The 21,235-nt window shown below is 38.4% G+C and overlaps 1 protein-coding gene across 1 annotated transcript in view; it reads left to right on the top strand.

Moving 5' to 3' along the window:
• LOC142108277 (uncharacterized) overlaps positions 1-14,241 on the top strand; it is a 133,816-nt gene extending 119,575 nt beyond the window's left edge. The window contains exons 4-7 of the mRNA XM_075191916.1: positions 2,901-3,296; positions 4,206-4,332; positions 8,087-8,188; positions 10,487-14,241. Coding sequence (XP_075048017.1) covers positions 2,901-3,296; positions 4,206-4,332; positions 8,087-8,188; positions 10,487-12,531 — 2,670 coding nt within the window. The 3' untranslated portion in view covers positions 12,532-14,241. The remainder of the gene's footprint in view (positions 1-2,900; positions 3,297-4,205; positions 4,333-8,086; positions 8,189-10,486) is intronic.
• The last annotated feature ends 6,994 nt before the right edge of the window (positions 14,242-21,235 follow it).

Below are 21,235 nucleotides of genomic sequence, written 5' to 3'. Positions count from 1 at the left end.
AGATCTTAGGGACCCCACTGTCTTAAATTCCCCAGCCCCCCAAAGCCTTAATCCAGCTCTGGGCACAATGTGATGGTGAAGGTTCCTAAATACATCTTACGTTATTTTGACCCAACTACTTAAAAAACGGGACTACCCGGTAATTATTTTGGCTTAGGGGTGCCTTGGAAAAATTATGGTGATCTTAAGGGTGTCTCGAACTGCTAAAGTTTGGGAACCACTGGATTAAAGCATTTGTTTTTGTTTTTTGTTTGATTTTTTTGCAAAACTCGAAAGAAAAAAAAGGCTACTTATTACAGCAGACTATGCAGTGAAAGCCCACTCCCCACCAGCAAACAAGAAACGATGTTCACCTTGAAGTCTGTTAAACTGGCACAATGCACAATTATGGATACAACTTGCTTGTTTCTATGCAACAGATAGTGCTTTCTCTGAACTTTTTAGGATTTTTTGTCATAAATGCTAACAATTGACAGACTATGCCGTTTTCTATACATAATTCAATGCAGACTGCAATGATAGAATCGAAATAGAAATGTTTGCACGTTAGGATTGTATACAACTATTCAATACTCTAATACAGCATTTATACGCCATAACATAGACGCCGCTTTCTGATTGATTTTCCCACTCACAGAATGCCATGTTCAGGAGGGGTTGTACTAGTTCAATTTCACGATCTAAGAGCTGTAAATACAATGTGTATAATGAAACTATATTTCCCAGCATGCTCTGGTTTATACTGAGCTCATGTGGTCCACTCAACCAATCGTTGGAAATATGTTCCTGTTTACTTCCTGATTTGCGGAGATCCGGACAAGAGCAGAGTGGATACACACACAACTAATACAGATGGGTTAAATAATATAATGTATGAAAATGTTTTATAATTATATAAAGATGTTGATGGCGCAAAAGGAAATATACTCTTTTTTATATTTTTCAAAAATGCTTTGAACGACTTATTTTTATTGAGTTATAGTGCATCAATTCTAATTACCCCATGTTTTCATTGATTATTATGATTAGTTAGCAGCTATGTTTTGTGCTTCATAATAGTTACCTGTATAAGAAAACGTCTCTTTGTCTGCTATTGTGTATTTGAATGTGTCATTTTATGTGGACTCCCATCTTTATGAAAGAAAAACGGGTCATCCCAATGAGTTGATCGTACCACCCCATGCTTTTAGTTGCCAAATAATACAACCCTAATTCTAAGATCACATTCCTTATAATTCTATTAATCTGGATGCATAAAGCAATGGGGCTCTAGGAAAATTAAGAGTTTAATCTTAGATTTACAGCAAGAAAAAGTGAAACTATGCTGATACACTATATGTGGTATATTTGATAAATCTAAAATATACATACATATGATACTATGTGGTAGTTTGTATAAGAATGTAAATGTGTGTTATATCTGAATTTATTAAAGAAAGTGTTTGCACGTTAGCAAATTTGTGTATGCTTTTAATTAAACTAGAAACATTCTTGATGTGTTGCCAGTATTGAAAAAAAAATTCAAGATACAGTAGGACAATCTAGACAGACTCCGTTTTGATTGAAAATTGTCATTTTTACAATATGCAGATACTGATAATTGAATCTAGTTAATGGGACATGTGAAACTGTCCCAGGCAAAACTGTGAATGTCCTAGTACAGTGGATCCCAAACTCTCAGTTTGAGGCACCCTTAGGGTCTCCATAATTTTTTCAAGGCACCCCTTGTAAGACAAATTAATTACCAAGTAGCCTCTACCATGCTTACCACCGACCCTGGCTGCGGCAATCTCACAGGGGTCCCATTTTGGGAACCACTGTCCTAATACATTTGGAAGAATCGGCAACTATGTTGAAATACATGTTTCATTGTAGTCTGTTGAAACATATGCTTGCATACTAAAATCTGTTACCATACATCTAAATGAACTGTGTTGAATCCAGGTAGCATGTGTACCTGTTACCAACACACAGTGAAGGAAGTTATTCTGTGGATGAACCAATATTTGTGGTAGTGTACAGACGTTCAATTGATGAGGAGTCAATTACATCACTAGGGCATTAAGGGGCTGATGCGGAGTTGGACGTATATGCGTCCAAAAAATAAGCTAAAAATAGCATGTTTTTCACCTATAGGCTGCAGCGTAGGCATCTTAACATGAATACAGTCACATCTGGTTTGCTTCCGGTATACTTAATACCCAACCAGGTCATAAGCAAATGAAAAGGTTTTTTTAACATTTGTTTTGATAGTGAAATATGCATTTGCTACCCACAAAATCAAATAATATATGCACGATCAATGAATAAAGGTGAATTTACAATCAGCCAAGCAGAAGGGGTTAGCTAGTGATGGCGATTGTCATCATCAGCGTGTATTTGCACCAGCCCTCCGACAACTGCAATAGTTACAGCTACTGAAAGGCATGTATGCATCTCTGTGTGGGTCTGCCTCAGTTTGCAATTATATGATCATACCCTTACTGTATTTGGTCTGTATTTGCACTGCTCTCCCACCCCATCCTACCTCTCGAAGTGTAAGCGTACGTACCAAATGTGCATAGTGGGCAAGTGCATTACAAATTTGTGCATGTTACGCCAAGCAAGCATGCATATACCTAACTCAGCATGAGACTGAAAATGTTTGAAATGGCAACTTTAGTTGCAAATAAGTTCATATACCTGCACGCCTGCCTTTATGGGAAATGTCAGCTTTTGGGGTGTTTTTTTTTTGTTTTGTTTTTTAATTAAATCACTCTATTTTGTTTATAGATGTAAAACATGCCATCCTGCATTGTATCTACTTGTAAAAATGGCATTAAGAAGTCGACATATTCCAAAGAAGTTTAATGCATTGCTTTCCAGCCAACCTTGAGAGAATTAAAATATAGCTTTTGCAGACTGGACAAGACTTTGGAAGTAATGATGTATTTGCACACCATCCATTTTGCCTGTGTTCTGACCACTTTACAGCTGATTGCTATGTCTCTCTTTGTGCAAAAAAACTATTGAAGATAGATGCCGTGCCTACAATTTTTAAACAAGACGTAAAAATAGGTCAAAGATGCAGTAATCACTCACAAAAAAAGAGTAAATGTTGCACAGACGTGGAGATAAGTGATGTTTATACATCTACTGAGCCTAACCTGTTTACCACAGACACGAGTTGTCAGTGGCCTGAGGAGAAGAACACTTTTGAAGGAGATTCACTGAATACAGAACAGGCCCAGTTTTACACTATGGCCCACTTGGATTCAGTACAAAATGAGATATCCTTTTTTGGACATAGGAAGGAGGTAATCTTAGCTGTCTGTCTCTCACTCTCCTTCTCTCTTTTACACCCTTTGTCTCTCTCTTCTCTCCTTTTGTGTCTTTTCTTTAAGACTGGGATGTCTTTATATTTTCCCTCATTTTCATTTAATAATCTTTTTTCCTAGCACCATTAACCTGTAAGTATTGTGCATGTGAGTCTCGGCTCTTTCATGTCCATTTGAAATGGCATGGAAATATAATATGTTTTAAGGACATTAAAAAAGTTGATTATCTTTTTGAATTTCCCAGCTGTCAGCCATTCATCTGCATTCAAACATCTACCTCCTGCCTAAATATTCATAGCTGAAGAAATGTCAATTAACCTTTATTTATTTGGCTGTGTAAGATATCTACAATGCATTGTATAAAGTTCAGTTAAATATTTTTTTGTTACTATTCCTTTCCTTAAAAAACCCCAGACGTTTTAATCATCATTGTCTTTGCAGTTATACTACTGTGAGTGGGCTATCCCTTACACAATACTTCTGTGAGTGGGCTATCCCTTGTGGCAGATAGCGCTTCATGTGTCCATAGGCAGGCATTACAGGTGCATAGAATCCCTCCTCTAGAGTAGACATACTGACTAAAATATGAAGGCAAACTGCTGAGCTGCCTGGACGTTTGCAGAGCACTGATTTGTAGTTTAACTAAAACATACAAAAAAACAAAGCTATATAATGTTTGCTTTATATACTGAATATTTTGCTGGAACTCCCCATATAAACATCCAATGCTTGCCTCAGTGTACCAGTCTAGCAGAAAAGTGGTAATTGATTGTGCATGGTCTACCAGATTGTTTGCAGTTTAACTCCCTTATTAGTTAATTATGTGTTTCATTAAAAATATATTTAATGTTGTATGGACTTGCACGCTTTATATATTATATGTTGTAGATGCAGATTCGGTTTGAAGATATAGCTGTTTATTTCACTAAAGAAGAGTGGGAAAGTCTAGAAAAGCCATGGCAGACCCTTTACAAAGAAGTGATGGTGGAGAATTATCAGAACTTCCTCTTGTTGGGTAGGTCTGAATACTGACAGCTACAGAATTGTAATTATTTTATGAAATGTAGATGGAAATCACTGATCATTTGTATGCACACATTCTCCCAGTCTGATACTCCATTGTAATTAAACATTCCGCTTTTTCAAATGTGACACAAATGGTCCACCGTCAGGTTAGGTTTGAGTCGGCTTAAATTAGTGACCAAGGAGCTTTTCTTCACTAATTAATGCCCATCCAAACTTAACCTGACCACTTGTAGTTATCCAGGGAAATGTAAAATGCGGGCCTATTCAACAATTGAAGTGTCTTTCCACTTAGAGAATCTTCCACTTAAGTTTGCACACCTGCACACAAGTGGAAGCAGTAGTTATCTGTAGAATGTACATTTTTATTTTTATTGAAACATACTGCTGTGTTATATATCCTATGAAAGCCCATAAAAAGAGGTTTAAAGTGAGACCTTGCCCAACTCTAGCCCAATCAGTTGATCTACAAATGCAATTAAAAAAAACGATATAAACTTATTTTTCGTTAAAAAAATGCAGTTTTAAAGGCATATAACTTCAAAACCAGTGTATATATCAGCTTAAGATTTGTGGCAGCATTTATTAAACCAAATTTAATCAAAATTAGAGAATATAAGGTAGAATTTTTTTCTAAAATTGTATTGATTTGATGTGGAATGACCCATATACTTATATAATCTTATATTGGATTCCCCTGTGTTAAATTACTGACCGCTAACCCTGTTCCTTCTGCTGTGTAGGACTTAACATAGAAACATTGCTGAGAAAATACCTTTTTCCCCATGCTAATGCTGAGGCCATCTTCAGCTGTATAGCCATTACTATTCTAGCACTGCAGTGTTGGAGAAGAAGGGAGTTAAAAAGTAATTTGATCTCTTGCTCATATGTCTGTACAAGTGGGCACAGCATTAGCATTAGTGTTAGAAGTCAATGTTTCAGTTACAGTTAAATAGAGGTCACGTTGTACAATTCTATAATATTTTCACAGAGATGGTATAATAATAAAAGAATTGTAGTTTTTTAGCTTTGTAGGTTGTCAACAGCCAGTACAGAAAACCCAGGAAAGGTACATTCCAGCACCTTAAGCATGAGCTGCATTAAGCTGAAAAGATTAAAAGTACTTCTGTTGAAACTAGTTTTTATACTTATTGTCAGACCCCATAAGATTACGCTACTTAAGCTATGATATGTGATTGCAACATACAGCGGTAAATGACAACAGCACTACATAAAATCTCATAAATGCAGGGAGAGCACTAGGCAGCAAAGAGTCAATAATTCATAAGAACTCATGAATGTGGCAAAAGTCTAAATAAAACAAATAGACTTCCAAGATGAGCTAAAATGTTTCTCCCAGTTTTCTTGAGGAACACAATATCTGATAATAAAGTTGTAGTGTTCACATAAAGCAATGCTCAATATAGATGCGGATGAAGAAAGGGGAGGTGGTGGCCAGCTCTCCTTACCCTCTACCACCATGTCCGTGATACTGAACTCTGCTTGGTTGCAGCAGGCTGAAAGTATGCTCTTTAGGGAACACCTCAGCCCCTGATAGGAGTGAAGCCGCTCTGCAACTCAGGCAATTGGCGCAAAGTTATACGAGTCTTGTGTTTCATAGATTCAACTGTTCGTGAGCAGTAGCCAAACCTGGCGCATTTTGTCACAGCGGTAACTTTCTCAAAGAATTAGCGGGTCCATATTCTTTGAAAGGCTATAAACTTTCCTTAATTACAGGGACTGCCAATCACAGCTCCGTCAGCAGGAAAAAAGCAGCTGTCTTACTAATTAATGTAAATCAAAGAGAACTTAGTGATTAAAATGTAGGAATAACTACATACATTATAAATGTATATAGGAGCCAACTTAAAAATTAAATAAACATTAAGATACTGTGGCAAGAGCCCGCTACTGCTGAAGCACACGCGAACAACTTCTTCCTTTTTATGTAGTTTTATTGTCAGGATGGTAAATGTTTTGACACCGTACAGATTTCACAGCAATACTTGGAGACCCTAAACGCTACCTAGACATAGCTCAGCTCTCTCAAGACCAGCCAGCTTCCCCAGCGTTGATCTCAGTGCACAAATGATACAAACAAGCTTTTATACCTGATACTCCTCCCCCAGCCTTAGCTTGATGGACAGGTGACACACCCACCTTCTCTTTAAAAGGAAACGCCCCATCACTGGCTCTCTTTTGCACTAAAGAGACACACCCTGTCTGTTTGCTGAGAGGAAGGATTTCTCTGCATGTAAGTTAACCAAACTTAAACTATTGTTTGTTACACAAAGGTCTTTACATTCAATCTAGGTGCATTGCTGCACAAATGTTTTACTTTACTTCCCTGCTTTCTCTGCATATTGCCATCTGAATGCCTCCTTTTGTTACATATCCCTCCCCCTAGCGCCTCCAAGTAGGGGGACGCGGACTTCGCGAGGAGCGCATATTTTCGTGACAACGCATCTGCATTTTTGTGTAGAATTCCAGGTCTATGTGCCACTGAGAACTTGAAAGGTTGCAGTGCCAAGAACCAGCGGGTTACCTTGGCATTTACCTCCCGGTTGTTCTGCATCCATTTCAATGGTGCATGGTCTGTTATTAAGGTGAACTCTCTGCCTAGGAGATAATAGCGCAGAGCTTCTGTAGCCCATTTTATAGCGAGACATTCTTTCTCCACAGTGGCATATTTTTGTTCCCTTGGAAGCAACTTACGACTTAGGTACAGGACAGGATTTTTTACTCCATTCTTCTCCTGTGACAAGACTGCACCTAAGCCAACACCAGAAGCATCAGTTTGGAGGAAGAACCTCCGGGTAAAATCCGGTGCTTGTAGAACTGGGGAGGAACACAGAGAAAACCGAAGATCAGACCAGGCAGTTTCTGCAGAGTCAGACCAGGTTAATCTATCTGGACAACTTTTTTTTAACATGTCCGTTAGTGGAGCAGCTCTAGTGGCGAAGTGGCTTACAAACCGCCTGTAGTAACCTACTAAGCCTAAAAAGGTTCTTAACTGTGACTTTTTCTCTGGTCTTGCCCAATTTTTGACTGCCTCCACTTTGTCTAGCTGGGGTTTGACATGCCCTTGACCAACTACGTACCCCAAATATTTGGCTTCTCTCATGGCTATGGCACATTTCTCTGGGTTAGCTGTTAACCCTGCTGACCTTAATGAAGCTAAGACCGCCTCAACTTTGGCTAAATGTGATCCCCAGTCTGGGGTATAAATCACTAAGTTAACCAAACTTAAACTATTGTTTGTTACACATAGGTCTTTACATTCAATCTAGGTGCATTGCTGCACAAATGTTTTACTTTACTTCCCTGCTTTCTCTGCATATTGCCATCTAAATGCCTCCTTTTGTTACAATACATAAATCTATACAAATAAATGAATTAATAGCTGAAACTTCAATAGTAAAACATATTGTAGAATCCTGAGAGGCACCCAATGTTCACATAACTATAATGATAAAGGATTCTTAAGTTAACATAGAAACTATTGTTATATCCCTCAGAACATTTATGCAGATAGAAATAAATTTAAAAAAAAACAGCAATACATAGTAAAGTTGTAGTGAACTGGAGAATGCTGAAAATTACATAAAACATACTGCTTGAGCACTTGTGGGAACAGTAATTGTGTACAAATTAATGGTTTATGGGGAAGATGAAAGCAACAAGCTTAAATATATTATGAATTGTTTTATGTATCTGAATTGTTAAAATGTCTTTCTTACTTCCAGGTACCTTGTGTTTGAAGCCTGAATTAATATCACTAATTGAACGTGGGTTGGAGCCATGTTTTGCTGTGAAAAATATAGGCATCCATGCAGACTTATTAAGAGGTATGTCAGAATGCAAAACGTCACTAAATGTTAAAAATACTTTTTTTGTTTCAGCTTAAGCAATTTAAGATAAACAACAGCATTTTACTTAAGGGCCATTCAGGAAATAGTTTTTAATGTTGTATACTTTTAAATATAGATAAATGTAATCAGTGTTACAATTTTATTTTTGTATCTGCTTCATTCATTTGATAATAGACAACATTGTACCTGCACAGCAGTTAGGTCTCACTTTGTTTTATCTCCTCTCCTATTCACGTAAGTGATCTACTGCAGACTCTAAACTATAAGCATTCCTATCAGTATTTTTTCCTCTATTTAGCAAGGTCCTAACACTCACATATAGTATGCACCTATGCTGATTACCAGCAGGGGAAACTCAGCACCGCAGCTTTTAATTAGAGCCATGTGGCAGATATTTCCTGTGCTACTTAGCAAAGGTAATTGCTGGGAGTTCCAGGGGAGAAGCTCCCCACCAAAGTACTTTTATAGTGAAGGGATGGGTTATTTAATGTGAAAAACCCATTTGAAGAAGTACTGTTGTGAAAATAGTATAACTTAAATTGATGTTTAAACATGTTCCGCAAGGGGTATATTGTTTTGTGTGTGTATAATACTTTCAACATTGTTACAGCTATTTTTTTCTTTATCTTCTCTCAACCCCTTTCTCAGTTATTTGTTATTTCCATGACAAAAAACCTGTACAAAGTATTATCACTAGTGAACCGATAGTATTTTGTATAGCCTGGGTAGCTAGAGCCTTCCTACATGAGCAAATGGAGTAGGTGTGATCTCTCTTGTAAGATGCAAAATGCTCTTGTAGACACACAGTGGACTTGTAACAGTGATTCCAAGTAAATAAAAATCAAGAGAGAAAAACATTAAGCACTAACTCATTGTTGATGCAATATTCATACCAGACATTTCACTATATTTTAAATCCTAAAATACATTTGTTTCATAATAATATATTAAGACAGAACCGGCAGAGGTAGTAAATGTAACACATTAATTCCAGCAATTCAACATTGAAAATATGGCATTTGGAAGTATGAACATTGTTACAAACAATGGCTTGCTGCACACATGTATTATTCTCCTGGGTTAGACAGGGTATTTTTCATACAGCAGCCATAAAAAAATCACAGCAGTCCAGTGTTTTGATACAACTAGCCTCAGCCAGTTTTATTAAAGATGAAAAAATAAAACAACATTCTAAGCCTCCCTGGCTCTTAACTAATACATTATAGCATCTGTCTCTAAGGGGCATATTCAATTGTCGGCGGAAACGCCGAAAATCTCGCCCTACACACACTATTACCGTAATAACAGTAATAGTTTTAACGAGGCAGGATATTCAAACAATTGAATATGCCCCTAAGTGTGAAAGGACAAACTCACAAAGAAAACAACAGATGTCGAGTTTACTTCACTTACAAACAAATAGCAGTTTCCTCTCTCTATGGAGGATTCTAGCCTCTTTTCCCAGTGAGTGAGAGAGACTGACAGAGTAAGCTACACCTTGTATGTGCAATTGTTAATTAGCCTGCTGTCTGACTGGAAGGTCAGAAGACCTCAAATGTACCTAATGAATGAAGGACACTTGGGTCAGAAACTTGCATACAATCCATCAATGACTTTGCCAGCGACCCTGTCACACTGTGTAATATATGTTGTTAATAAACAAGTTAAAAGTATTTTTTGTGATAAAGTAATGTTAGAGGCTTAAACAATCCAGGCATTAAAAAGCAGCAATAGCTAGAGAAAAAAATGAAAGTTTTGTAGCTTATTTATTAAGGGATAGCCATCTTGATGTTGGATAATTTTTAATTCTATAGCAAAGCATAATCAAACTGACTCCGCTACAGAGGTTAATTATGTTTGTTTGTTTGTTTTTGTTTTTTTTAACATCAATGTGGTTTGAAGAGACTTGGAAGTATTATCTTTTTTCTTCAAGTGGTTATTAATGATGCGAGCAAAAATAAGCAGAGATTGCAGGCCGGACAGCATACAGAGTCTTATTGCGCGAGGCTCCAATGACACGTCACGGCTAATTGAATTCAGAGCGAAGTGTCGCTGGACCCTCACATGATGAGTCTCTGCTACAAATGTCCTGGTTGGAATCTCTGCTCATTTTTGCTCTCATCTACTGTAATAACCAGAAGGCCCAAACAGCACTTTGCAGTTAATTGATGATATGATATTTCTAAAGCTTATAACCATCTCTGCCTTTGTATGAATTATTGTATTGCTTGTGTTTGAATAAAAAATTTGTATACACTTATTTTTGTTATGCAGGTTATGAGACAAAAAATAAACCAGATGATTTTCGGATACCTGAACAGTTAAGTATTACAGCCCAAACAAAGAGCGTTGATCTGCGTAAAAGACCTGTGGAAGCAGATAGTGTTGAGGTGTCCAAAAGACACAAAAAGCATGGCCCTTTTCTACACATAGAGGTAATAAAAGATGAACCACAGGAAATTCAGGTGCCAGCCCACAAAGAGAACAATGATCTGCATCAGAGTCAGTGTAAAGACTATAACATCACTGTATCTGAAAGACAGTCCGTTCTAGAAGTGGGTCTACATGAAGAGATAACGTGTGTGTATAACCCAATGTCTCGAAGTCTTCCACATCAAGACAAATGTGATCTAAAAAGGAGCACCACTCCATATCTACCACATCTAAAACAGGATTGTAATCAGGTAAATGACAAGAGTGCTTTGGTGCTTAATGGAATGAATTTAAGTTATGCACCAATAGTTAAAGAGGAACCAGAAGACTTCAGTATTACATTAAACATGCACAACAATGATCTGCGTCAAATACTGTTGCAAAAAGAAAATTTCACTACATCTGAAAGACAAATAAAGAGAGAGCCTGGTCTTGACATAGAGCTCAGTGATGGCACATCCTGTGTACATAAACAGAACAAACTGACTCTTCCACCGCAAAGTGACTTTTATGTACAAAGCAATAACAGGTCATGTCAGAAACCTAAAAGATCTCAATCTAATCTTTTCACTAAACATACTGCTACAATGTTTGATTCTGCATTTGGGTCTGCTACAAATTCCTCGCTGGAACACCTTTCAAAGTCTTCAATGGCTGGTAACTCAGGGGTTTCAACATTCAAGAATACCTCCAAGTCATCTCAACAAAGGAGAAATTATTCCCAGATTAAAAAGTATAAGTATGGTAAACAACCAAGAAAGCATATGTCAAAAGCAGTGAAACTACCACACAGAAAAGGAGTTATTAATATGTTAAAACATATGCGATCTCTAATTCACACACATAAGAAATATAAATGTACGAAATGTGGGAAATGTTACAGGGTGCAATATCATCTTCTGTTGCACAGAAAGCTGCACATGACGAATAAAAGAATATATAGATCACTTGGATTGGGGAAAGTGTTTTCTTGTGAAAAATGCAAGGAAATATTTAAAAGTACATACAGTTTTATGTTACACACAAAGGTCCACACAACTGACCAGACTAGGACCACAGGCAGCTGTAAAAAAAACCTGTATAATAACAGTTCAGCAATTTTAAGACACAGGAGAATGCGAACAAAAGAAAGGACATATGTTTGTACTACATGTGAGTCTGTTTTTGCCAGTAAGGCCTTGCTGGATATTCACACAAGAATTCATGCAGTGAAGAATTATCAATGTGCAATATGTGGGAAGAGCTTTGATAAAAAAAGTGCTTTCAATTCACATATGGGAACTCACCATGGAGAAAAACCACACCCATGCCTGGAATGTGGGAAATGTTTTGCCAGGAGATCACAAGTACGTTTACACCTTAAAATCCACTCAGGACTCAAGCCATTCACTTGCAGTGAGTGTGGAAGAAGCTTTGCTCTAAAGCACAATCTCAAAGCACATGAGAAAATTCACACAGGGGAGACACCATTTTCCTGCTCTGAATGTGGAAAACAGTTTGGCAGGAAATCTCAACTCGATAGACATCTTCGGACCCACACAGGAGAGAAACCCTACTTTTGCTCCACTTGTGGCAAGAGCTTTGCGCTGAAATGCACTCTTGTTACACATTTAAAGTGCCACACAAGAGAGAATCTGTTCAAATGTAAAGTTTGTAGAAAAGGTTATTCAACTCACTCGCAACTAGTTAGACATGTTGCTGTCCATGAAAAACCAATAGTTCATCGCTGCAGTACATGTGGAAAAAAAGGAGGCATTGACTGCATTCTAATATTAAAGAAAGTATTTCAGGATGAGGCAGAACGACATGTTTGCACTCTTTGTGAGCAACTTTATTTCATCCCTTTTGAGAACGTAATGACAATTAACACTACAAATTTTCTTTGAGTATTGTTGAATTAACTTGCTGTACATGAGACTGATATGCCTGAGGGAACTTTTTCCATCAATAGCATGCAGTCTGTAGATTAATATTTTATTTGCATAAAAGCCTCAGAGACAAGATGAGGATAACCATTATCCAGTCCTGTAGATTTCAGTCATCATACTAAGAACGTTTTTAAACTACTTCACAAGCTATGAGTTCATTTTAAATTACAAATGTATTTATTTTACGTTTCTTTTAAATTGCTTCACTGTCCAAACACTAAGTATATTATTACTGTACAAAACAGTAATATCAAATTATTAATATCTAGTTTATTATTAGTCCACACTTAATATAAATAATAATAATAATAATAAAGAGGTTCCTGATGACCCAACCTGAACTACTCGGTGACTCATTGCTTTTGGGATGAGGCCCATAGGTTAATAAACCTTTCTTTTTATTTGATGCACTTAACAAAATAACCAGTTGTCTTTAAAACAAGTCATATTGTAAAAAGTTTCAACCTGTATGTTTTCATTCATTCCGTAGGAGATATTCTCACCAATGCACCATGATGACAACAACATACCGAGTCTGTAGCATATAAAATTTATCTGCAAAACTTTATTTCAAAGACTGAAAATGTCAGAGTTAATTTTAGATTATAGTGTAATCCTAGGCTTATGCATGCTTTCACTAATACTATCTATCTTTGACTGTTGTCGTTTTAACATTGTAATATGTGAGCAAACCAACAACAATTTCTGTGGTAGTCATTATTGCGACTACGAAAATTACAACAACACTTAGACATTAAAATGCTGATTCTTCTAATCCAGACAAGTACAAAATAGAAACTTACTGAAGTACTTACAGAACACATTTCCGGCAAGCTTGCTTTAAGCGCAGACACGAGAACAAGCCAGCACTGTGATGGTCGTCACTTAAAATTCCATTGCTGCTACTAAAGGGGCAATGCGAGGACCCGGCGCCTGTATAATGGTTTGTTTTTGTTTTTTTACTAATGCTTACACATTGTACAGGCGCTGGGTCCTCACATTACCCTCTTGATACCAGCAATGTAACTGTCGCCCTTTTAAGTGACGACCGGCATGTTCTCGTGTCGGCGTTTAAAGCAAGCTTGCCCGAAATGTTGTCTATAAAGTATTTCAGCAAGTTTCTGTTTTGTACGTCTGTATTAGAAGAATCTGCATTTTAATGTCTCTTTAAGTGTTGTCGCTATTTTACATTTTGCTATTTCGTACCACACCCAACAATCTATCAGTCATCAAATTAATCAACCATTTGAGCAAAAACAAATACTTGACCAGTGCTACATAGGCCAAGAAAAGCACATACCTAAAGCTACAGAAAAAAATTGTTTTGTTAGCTTTCTTAGTTTTTTCTTTTGCTGGCTTGTATTTCACACCAACAATAGTTTAAAAGGGAGGAGAATGCTTGTCTATATAAACATAGTATAATATAATATAGATATCCACACTCCTATATATCGCCCTCCTTCTTGGGCCCCGTCGATTGCGGATCCTCCCTCCCCCTTCCCCGCCCTCTCTAGCTGTGCATTGAGCTTACTGAGTTGCTGTGCTTACTGTTTACTGTACTGTGCTGTCTCCCATTGTATTGTAATTTGTTTGTCTCTGTACGGCGCTGCGGACGCCTTGTGGCGCCTTATAAATAAAAATTAATAATAATATCCTGAGTAAATTTGACTTGCTGAGTAGTCTGATGTTATTTTACTTTTGCAGAGCTGATTTCCTATTTCAAATGGGAACATATTTCATACCAATAATATCTTGCCTTTCATATAGTCTTTTTTTTTAATGATATTTTATTTTTTTTGTAATAAAGTATCAGTCATGATTTATAATGGAGGAGCAAATGAATTCAATAATCATCATATTCAGAACAAAATAATCTAAGTACTTATATAGGGGCAGCCAATACCATTAGTAATACAATAGTTAATCTATTGGTATCCAGGTTTTTAGGAAGCATTTTTTCTTTAAAGATTGAACCGCATATTTTCATATAAAGATACTGCATTTGTATTTCCTTTACCACAGACCTACTCTCAAAGGGACAACCACCTCATAGTAGTGCAAATGAACCCCTGTAATCAACTAATGTAAATACCAATATTACCATGCATGTACCTAGAGACTGTGAAACACTAAGGGCTAGGTTTACTAAATTGCGGGATTGAAAAAGTGGAGATGTTGCCTGTAGCAACCGATCAGATTCTAGTTATTATTTACGTAGTATATTCTACAAAATAACAGCTAGAATCTGATTGGTTGCAATAGGCAACACAACATTTCCACTATTTCAAACCCGCAGTTTAATAAATATATTCCTATAAGTCTAATTACAATTAAACCACAGAAATAGTCAAAAGAAAGTAGGCATTATCTCACATCATGTACATTTGCAATATATTTACAACCTCTTAAATCCAATTCCATACCAAAATAAGGATTTTTTTATATTAACCATAATAAATTAACAACATATGCAAGTATAGTATGACAAACTAGAAATATCACCAAAATGCAAAGCATGTTAGTCCGTAACTTAGTGTGGCATTTTAAGTATTGTAAATTCCTTGTGGCTGCAAAATAAAAAGTAGACCACTAGCTGAAGTCCACCCAAATGGCATGACTAAAACATCTACTGTTGAGTGGTAATACTATACAACCAGTAGTAGATCATATTAGGAGACTCAGTATATGCAAATGCACATACAAAAAAACAGTTTAGAGGAAGGCACGGTGGCTTAGTGGTTAGCACTTCTGCCTCACAGCGCTGGGGTCATGAGTTCAATTCCCGACCATAGCCTTATCTGTGTGGAGTTTGTATGTTCTCCCCGTGTTTGCGTGGGTTTCCTCCGGGTGCTCCATTTTCCTCCCACATTCCAAAAACATACAGGTAGGTTAATTGGCTGTTATCAAAATTGACCCTAGTCTCTCAGTGTGTGTGTGTATATTATGGAATTTAGACTGTAAGCTTCAATGGGGCAGGGACTGATATGAATGAGTTCTCTGTACAGCGCTGTGGAATCAGTGGCGCTCTATAAAGAAATGGTGATGATTATTTAAGTCATACGGAGCCACTGTATTAAGGCAATGTATCCAGGTGGACTCTAATCTCCTTAGCATATTATCTTTATCTCCACCATGGTGTGGAACTGGGACATGATTAATCATCTTGTATCGCAGCATGGCCATGTTATGCCTTGCATTTACAAAGTGTCTGGCCATCAGTTGTTAACTACATTGATTTTCCAAAGCCATTCTAATTGCAGATCTGTACACGACCATCCTTTCCTTAAACTGGCTACATAATATAACCCACATGAGTACATAATGATATATATTACATGGGTACTAATGCATTCTCATAACTGTTCTCATAACAATGTCTTTGAATTTGCATTCCGGTGTATCACATTGGCATAATGGACATGTTTTTGAATATAGATAGTTCCTGGTCTACATTACGGCTATTGGTATTAAAAGATTGTTAAACGCCTGCTTTTTTAACCAAAGTTTGAGCTTTTGGAATTCTCAGAATTTTTTTCTTTTTGTTATTCTCGCTTCCATGGAACCAGTTATACAATGGACTCTAAGCAACTGTGACTATGGTAAATCCAATTTTAAGGCAGTAGGATGGTAGCTGTTAGCTCATAAGATGGTATGGCTTGTAATACAGCGGGTGAAATAAGTATTGAACACATCAACATTTTTCTCAATAAATATATATTTAATGTGACTATTGTAATGAAATTTACAACAAATGTCAGCAATGACCCTTGCAAGCCACACATGCAAAGAAATCAAACCATAGATGTCCATAAATTAAGTTTTGTGTAATAATGTGATTTATTTGCATGTGTGGATTGCAAGGGTTGTTGCTGACATTTGGTGTAAATTTCATTCCAATTGCCACATTAAATATATATTTACTGAGAAAAGTGTTAATGTGTACTTATTTCACCAATTGTATATGCTTGTAATAACATTAGTATCTTGCTTTTTGTACCACACTTTGAAATAGTGTATTTCTTGTACATGCTATTCATATGTAAATTTTACTGCTAAATTAGATACATTTATGGAATCCAATAGTGTGCAAAATTCTTCATTACTGCCCGTCCAATTTATGAACAGGTCACCTATATATCTTGGATATAATAGTATTTTTGAAGCAGTATCAGCATTGGTAAACAAGAAATCTTTCTCGATCTGAAACATAAATGCATTAGCATAAGACAGAGGCACGATAAAACCAGTCTCACAGCCTGATAGCTGTAAATAATAGTGTCCATAAAAAAAAAAAAAAAACTTCTAGTAAGTGTGAGCTCCAAAAGTTGCATAAATAATTTAATCCGTGGGCCTTTGTATGCTGGATTATTGTATAATATATATCAGACTGCTGCTAGACCATGCTGGTGTAGAATACTGGAATAGAGGCTGCACACATCTATAGTACAACCAATGTTATGTGATGGTTTAGAAGAAAGATTTTGTAGCTGCACAATAAATGAGGTTGTATCCTTCAGGTATGTTTCTTTTTGTATATTAACGACTGTAGGTAGTAATCAAGATATGTGGCAATACAATTTATTGATTTATTTATGAGCCCACTGTCTCCTTGGGACGGCTGCCTGCGTCACTGCCCAGCGCGTCTGGTTGCCAGGCAACCAGTCGTGGAAGTTCCGGCGGCCTTCTGCGCATGCTATAGGATAATCGCGGCGGCAGCTGAGAACACCGCTGCCGCCCACTACATTTCTATTGGCCCCCTGGACTTTATAAGGCACTTCCTGTCACTGCACCTGTGCCAGAGTATCAGGTCTTCCTGCCTCCAGCATTACTAGTGTGTTACCAGTTTCTGCATTGTTCCTGACCTTCCTAGTTTTGCCTGTGACCTTTCTGACCCGGACCGTTTGACCACCCCTATTGGATTTCCCTTTGTACTGCGCTTCCTGAACGTTACCAACCCGGCCTGTCTGACACCTTGTATCTCGCTGTTGACTCGTGGGAGGGCCGCGACCTGCGTGTCCCTGCAGCGGAGTCCATATCTCCTTGCGGGGGTCCCTGGTGAATACCAGGGGCACGTTAGATTTCGCACCTTCCTCTGAGTTGCGCCAACAATAGCAGGTACACAATATAGTTGTGACACTATATGCTGAACCACAATAGCTCCCCCTGTCCACAGCTAACAGCAAAGCTGACAAGGTTTGTCTGCAGTGAAGAGCAATTACAGTACACCTGCAGAGATCGCCCTTTTAAAGGCAAATTTGTGTGTCACCTGCCATCAAACTAAGGCTGTGGGAGAAGTCTCAAGTATAAAAACCTATATTGTGCTACCATGCATTGCAACCGATTCCAAACTGGCCTGTGACCAGAGAAGAAAAGTATGTCTAGTCGGTGTTGCCTGGTGTCATCTTGACAATAAAAAGCAAGAAAGTGTTCGAAGTGTGCCTGTGTCACTATATATATATATATATATATATATATATATATAATATATGACGGAAAAGATATTTATAATTGGTAAATTTAAATTTATACACAACATATGAGACCGGTCTCCGATTATAACATACAAAGACAATCTAGTAAATAAAATAGAATCACATTAAAAGCACCAAAGTAGCCACAATAGAGCTGTTCTTAATAAAAAAAACACACCTTTTGGATTTGCCAACTTCACACGCTGGTCCCCGATGGGCTTAATGATTAATTTTGGAGACATAAACCTGCCTTATTTCCCCTTTTTTATGTATCCTTTTTCATTCAATATTATTTATTTAATATTTGTTATTTTATTTTATTTTCATTTGTTTTTCCATTTTTATTCTTGTCATCTTCTATTTTTATTTTATTTATAGTTTGTTTTGTTCTGAGTTCTATGATATTAGATATATATTTTCTAAGAACCTACAATTCCTTTGAACACAGGAGGATGCAAGTGGAGTGTTTTTTATCTCACTCCCTCTAATTTTTCAAACATCAACCCTTTTCCATCAATTGCAACAATATCATGTTGCATTATGTAAAATAGCATTGTGTTTTGTGTACACTGTGATGATCATTTATATTACTATAAACATCTTTGCTTGATATGGATATCCTTTAGCAAAATTATAATAACACACTGAACACTAATAATGTATATTACCAATTAATCTTATTGCTTATATAGATTTGTAACTCCTCTAATTTATTTAGTGTTTAATAAGATTAAGATATGCTTTAAGGAGTTATGTTGCAATGGGGCTTAAAGATGTTTCACACACACAATTTGTGTATATACTCTCCCTTATGTGGAGAAATCAATTGTGATGCGGATCAGCTTGGAGTAATTGATAGTCAATTTTACAGTTCTTATTTAATCATACCACTTCCCCTCTCACCATAATTTTGAGAAAGTTCAGCCGAGCTGAACGAAACGCGTCATGTGAGGACCCTGCTATAGAGAATTATCTACTGATGAATTGGACAGCCAGTATTTTTTAAACGGAACTCCGTTTCCCAGCTATCTGCAGTAGCCTACCTTTGTCTGGAAGACTATTCATCGATGCACACACTGCATCAATTGGAAATCCTGTCTGTGTGAGTGGATTGTGCCTCAGTTACTCGTGCACCTGTTGTGCCCAGCATGTCGAGACACACCGAAGCTACGGATCCCTCTCTTCATTAAGTTCGTCAGTGGAATACTCTTTTGGCACGGTAAGACTGTCTATTCCCTACATTGGGAATACTATCTACAATCTTTATTTTCCTGTGCCATCCACATGAGCTTTTGTTTTTATACAGCGAGCAACAACCCAGACTCGTGCTCAGGGCCTGATTAAGGGTTCTGGCCGCCCTAGGCTAATACGGCCGCAGCGCCCCCCCCCCCCCCCCCCTCCGAATATATAGGTGTATAGGAACACTCCTGAATATGAATGTTCAGGTGTATTCTCCAGCATTCAAATTTAGACAGATTGTGCCATTGTCTCTTACCTGTCCTTGCTCTTCTCTCTTGCAACTTTGTTATCCTCTCGCTGGCTTCTGGAAAGTTGGCGTCCTTTTTTGAAAATGCAAAAATGTATTATAATGCAAACCCTGAATGATTAGGCCCTTTAGTTAAAACAAAACACTCCATTGTGGCCAGCTAAAAGTACCCCATTGGACAGGCATATATAAGCAATATCTGAATATTTGTTGTCAATCAAATACAAACCTCTACCAGCCCCATCTCACTAATATTTAGTATTCTAGTGATTGCTGAGACCACCCATGTGACCACCACACAATCATGAGATTCTGCCCCCCAAAGCTGCTCTATTTTTTAAATACCCCCTGCAGCCATTTTCCTTAACCACAACCCCCCCCCGCACAGCCATTTTCCTTAACCCCTGCTGCAGCCATTTTCTTTACCTCCCACCCTGCATCCATCCCCTTTGCAGCTATTTTCCTTACCTCCACTCTGCTAGCTAGCTATCCCCCCCGTCACATCAAAACTCCCCCAGTCACATATATCAGCCCCCCTCCTCTGCCCTCCTTCATACATATCAACCTCTCTACCTCCCTATAGATTTTCATGGCAGCCCCCCCTCCCACCCTATAGATTTGTATGACAGTCCCCCTCTCCCTCCCTATACATATGCATGACAGTCCCCCCTCTCCCTCCCTATAGATATGCAGGGTAGTTCCCCCCCCCTCCCTATAGATATGCAGGGTAGTCCCCCCCCTCCCTATAGATATGCAGGGCAGTTCCCCCCCCCTCCCTATAGATATGCAGGGCAGTTCCCCCCCCTCCCTATAGATATGCAGGGCAGTTCCCCCCCCTCCCTATAGATATGCAGGGCAGTTCCCCCCTTCACTTACCTGTAGTTGTGCCAGTGTCGCTCCTCTCCTCAGATCAGCAGATAGGAAGTGAAGACGTCCTGCTTCCTGTCTGCTGCACAGCAACAGGCAGCCTGGCGATTGGCTGTGTGTTGCTAACCACTGACCACCTATGCTTTTGATCGTCGAGCTCTCCACCCCCCGCGGCGATCCCCCCCCCCCGCGGCGATCCCCAGTGGCGACCCCCACCCCGAAAAAAAAATGAATGAAGAAAAAAAAAAAATTAAATTTTTTTTTTTAAAAAAAATAAAAATAAAAAAAATACCCACAGTGCAGCGCCGCCCGGGACCCAGCACCCCAGGCTGCAGCCTGGTCAGCCTAGTGGTTGATCAGGCCCTGCCTATAGCTATGCAGGGCAGTTCCCCCCCCCCTCCCTATAGATATGCAGGGCAGTTTCCCCCCCTCCCTATAGATATGCAGGGCAGTTTCCCCCCTCCCTATAGATATGCAGGGCAGTTCCCCCCCCCTCCTTATAGATATTCAGGGCAGTTCCCCCCTTCGCTTACCTGTAGTTGTGCCAGCGTCGCTCCTCTCCTCAGATCAGCAGATAGGAAGTGAAGACGTCCTGCTTCCTGTCTGCTGCACAGCAACAGGCAGCCTGGCGATTGGCTGTGTGTTGCTAACCACTGACCACCAATGCTTTTGATCGTCAAGCCCTCCACCCCCCGCGGCGACCCCCCTCCCCCACCCAGAAAAAAAAATGAATGAAAAAAAAAATAATAAAAAAAAAATACCCGCAGCGTCGCGCCCCCTGGGACCCAGAGCCCCTGGCTAGACAACTGTTGCCAGGATTTGGGTAAAAATGACTACA

The sequence above is a fragment of the Mixophyes fleayi genome, chromosome 12 (genome assembly GCF_038048845.1).
Source record: "Mixophyes fleayi isolate aMixFle1 chromosome 12, aMixFle1.hap1, whole genome shotgun sequence".
NCBI lineage: Eukaryota > Metazoa > Chordata > Amphibia > Anura > Limnodynastidae > Mixophyes > Mixophyes fleayi.
The sequence above is the reverse complement of the archived record's forward strand: the minus strand, read 5'-3'. Positions and strand labels throughout refer to the sequence as shown.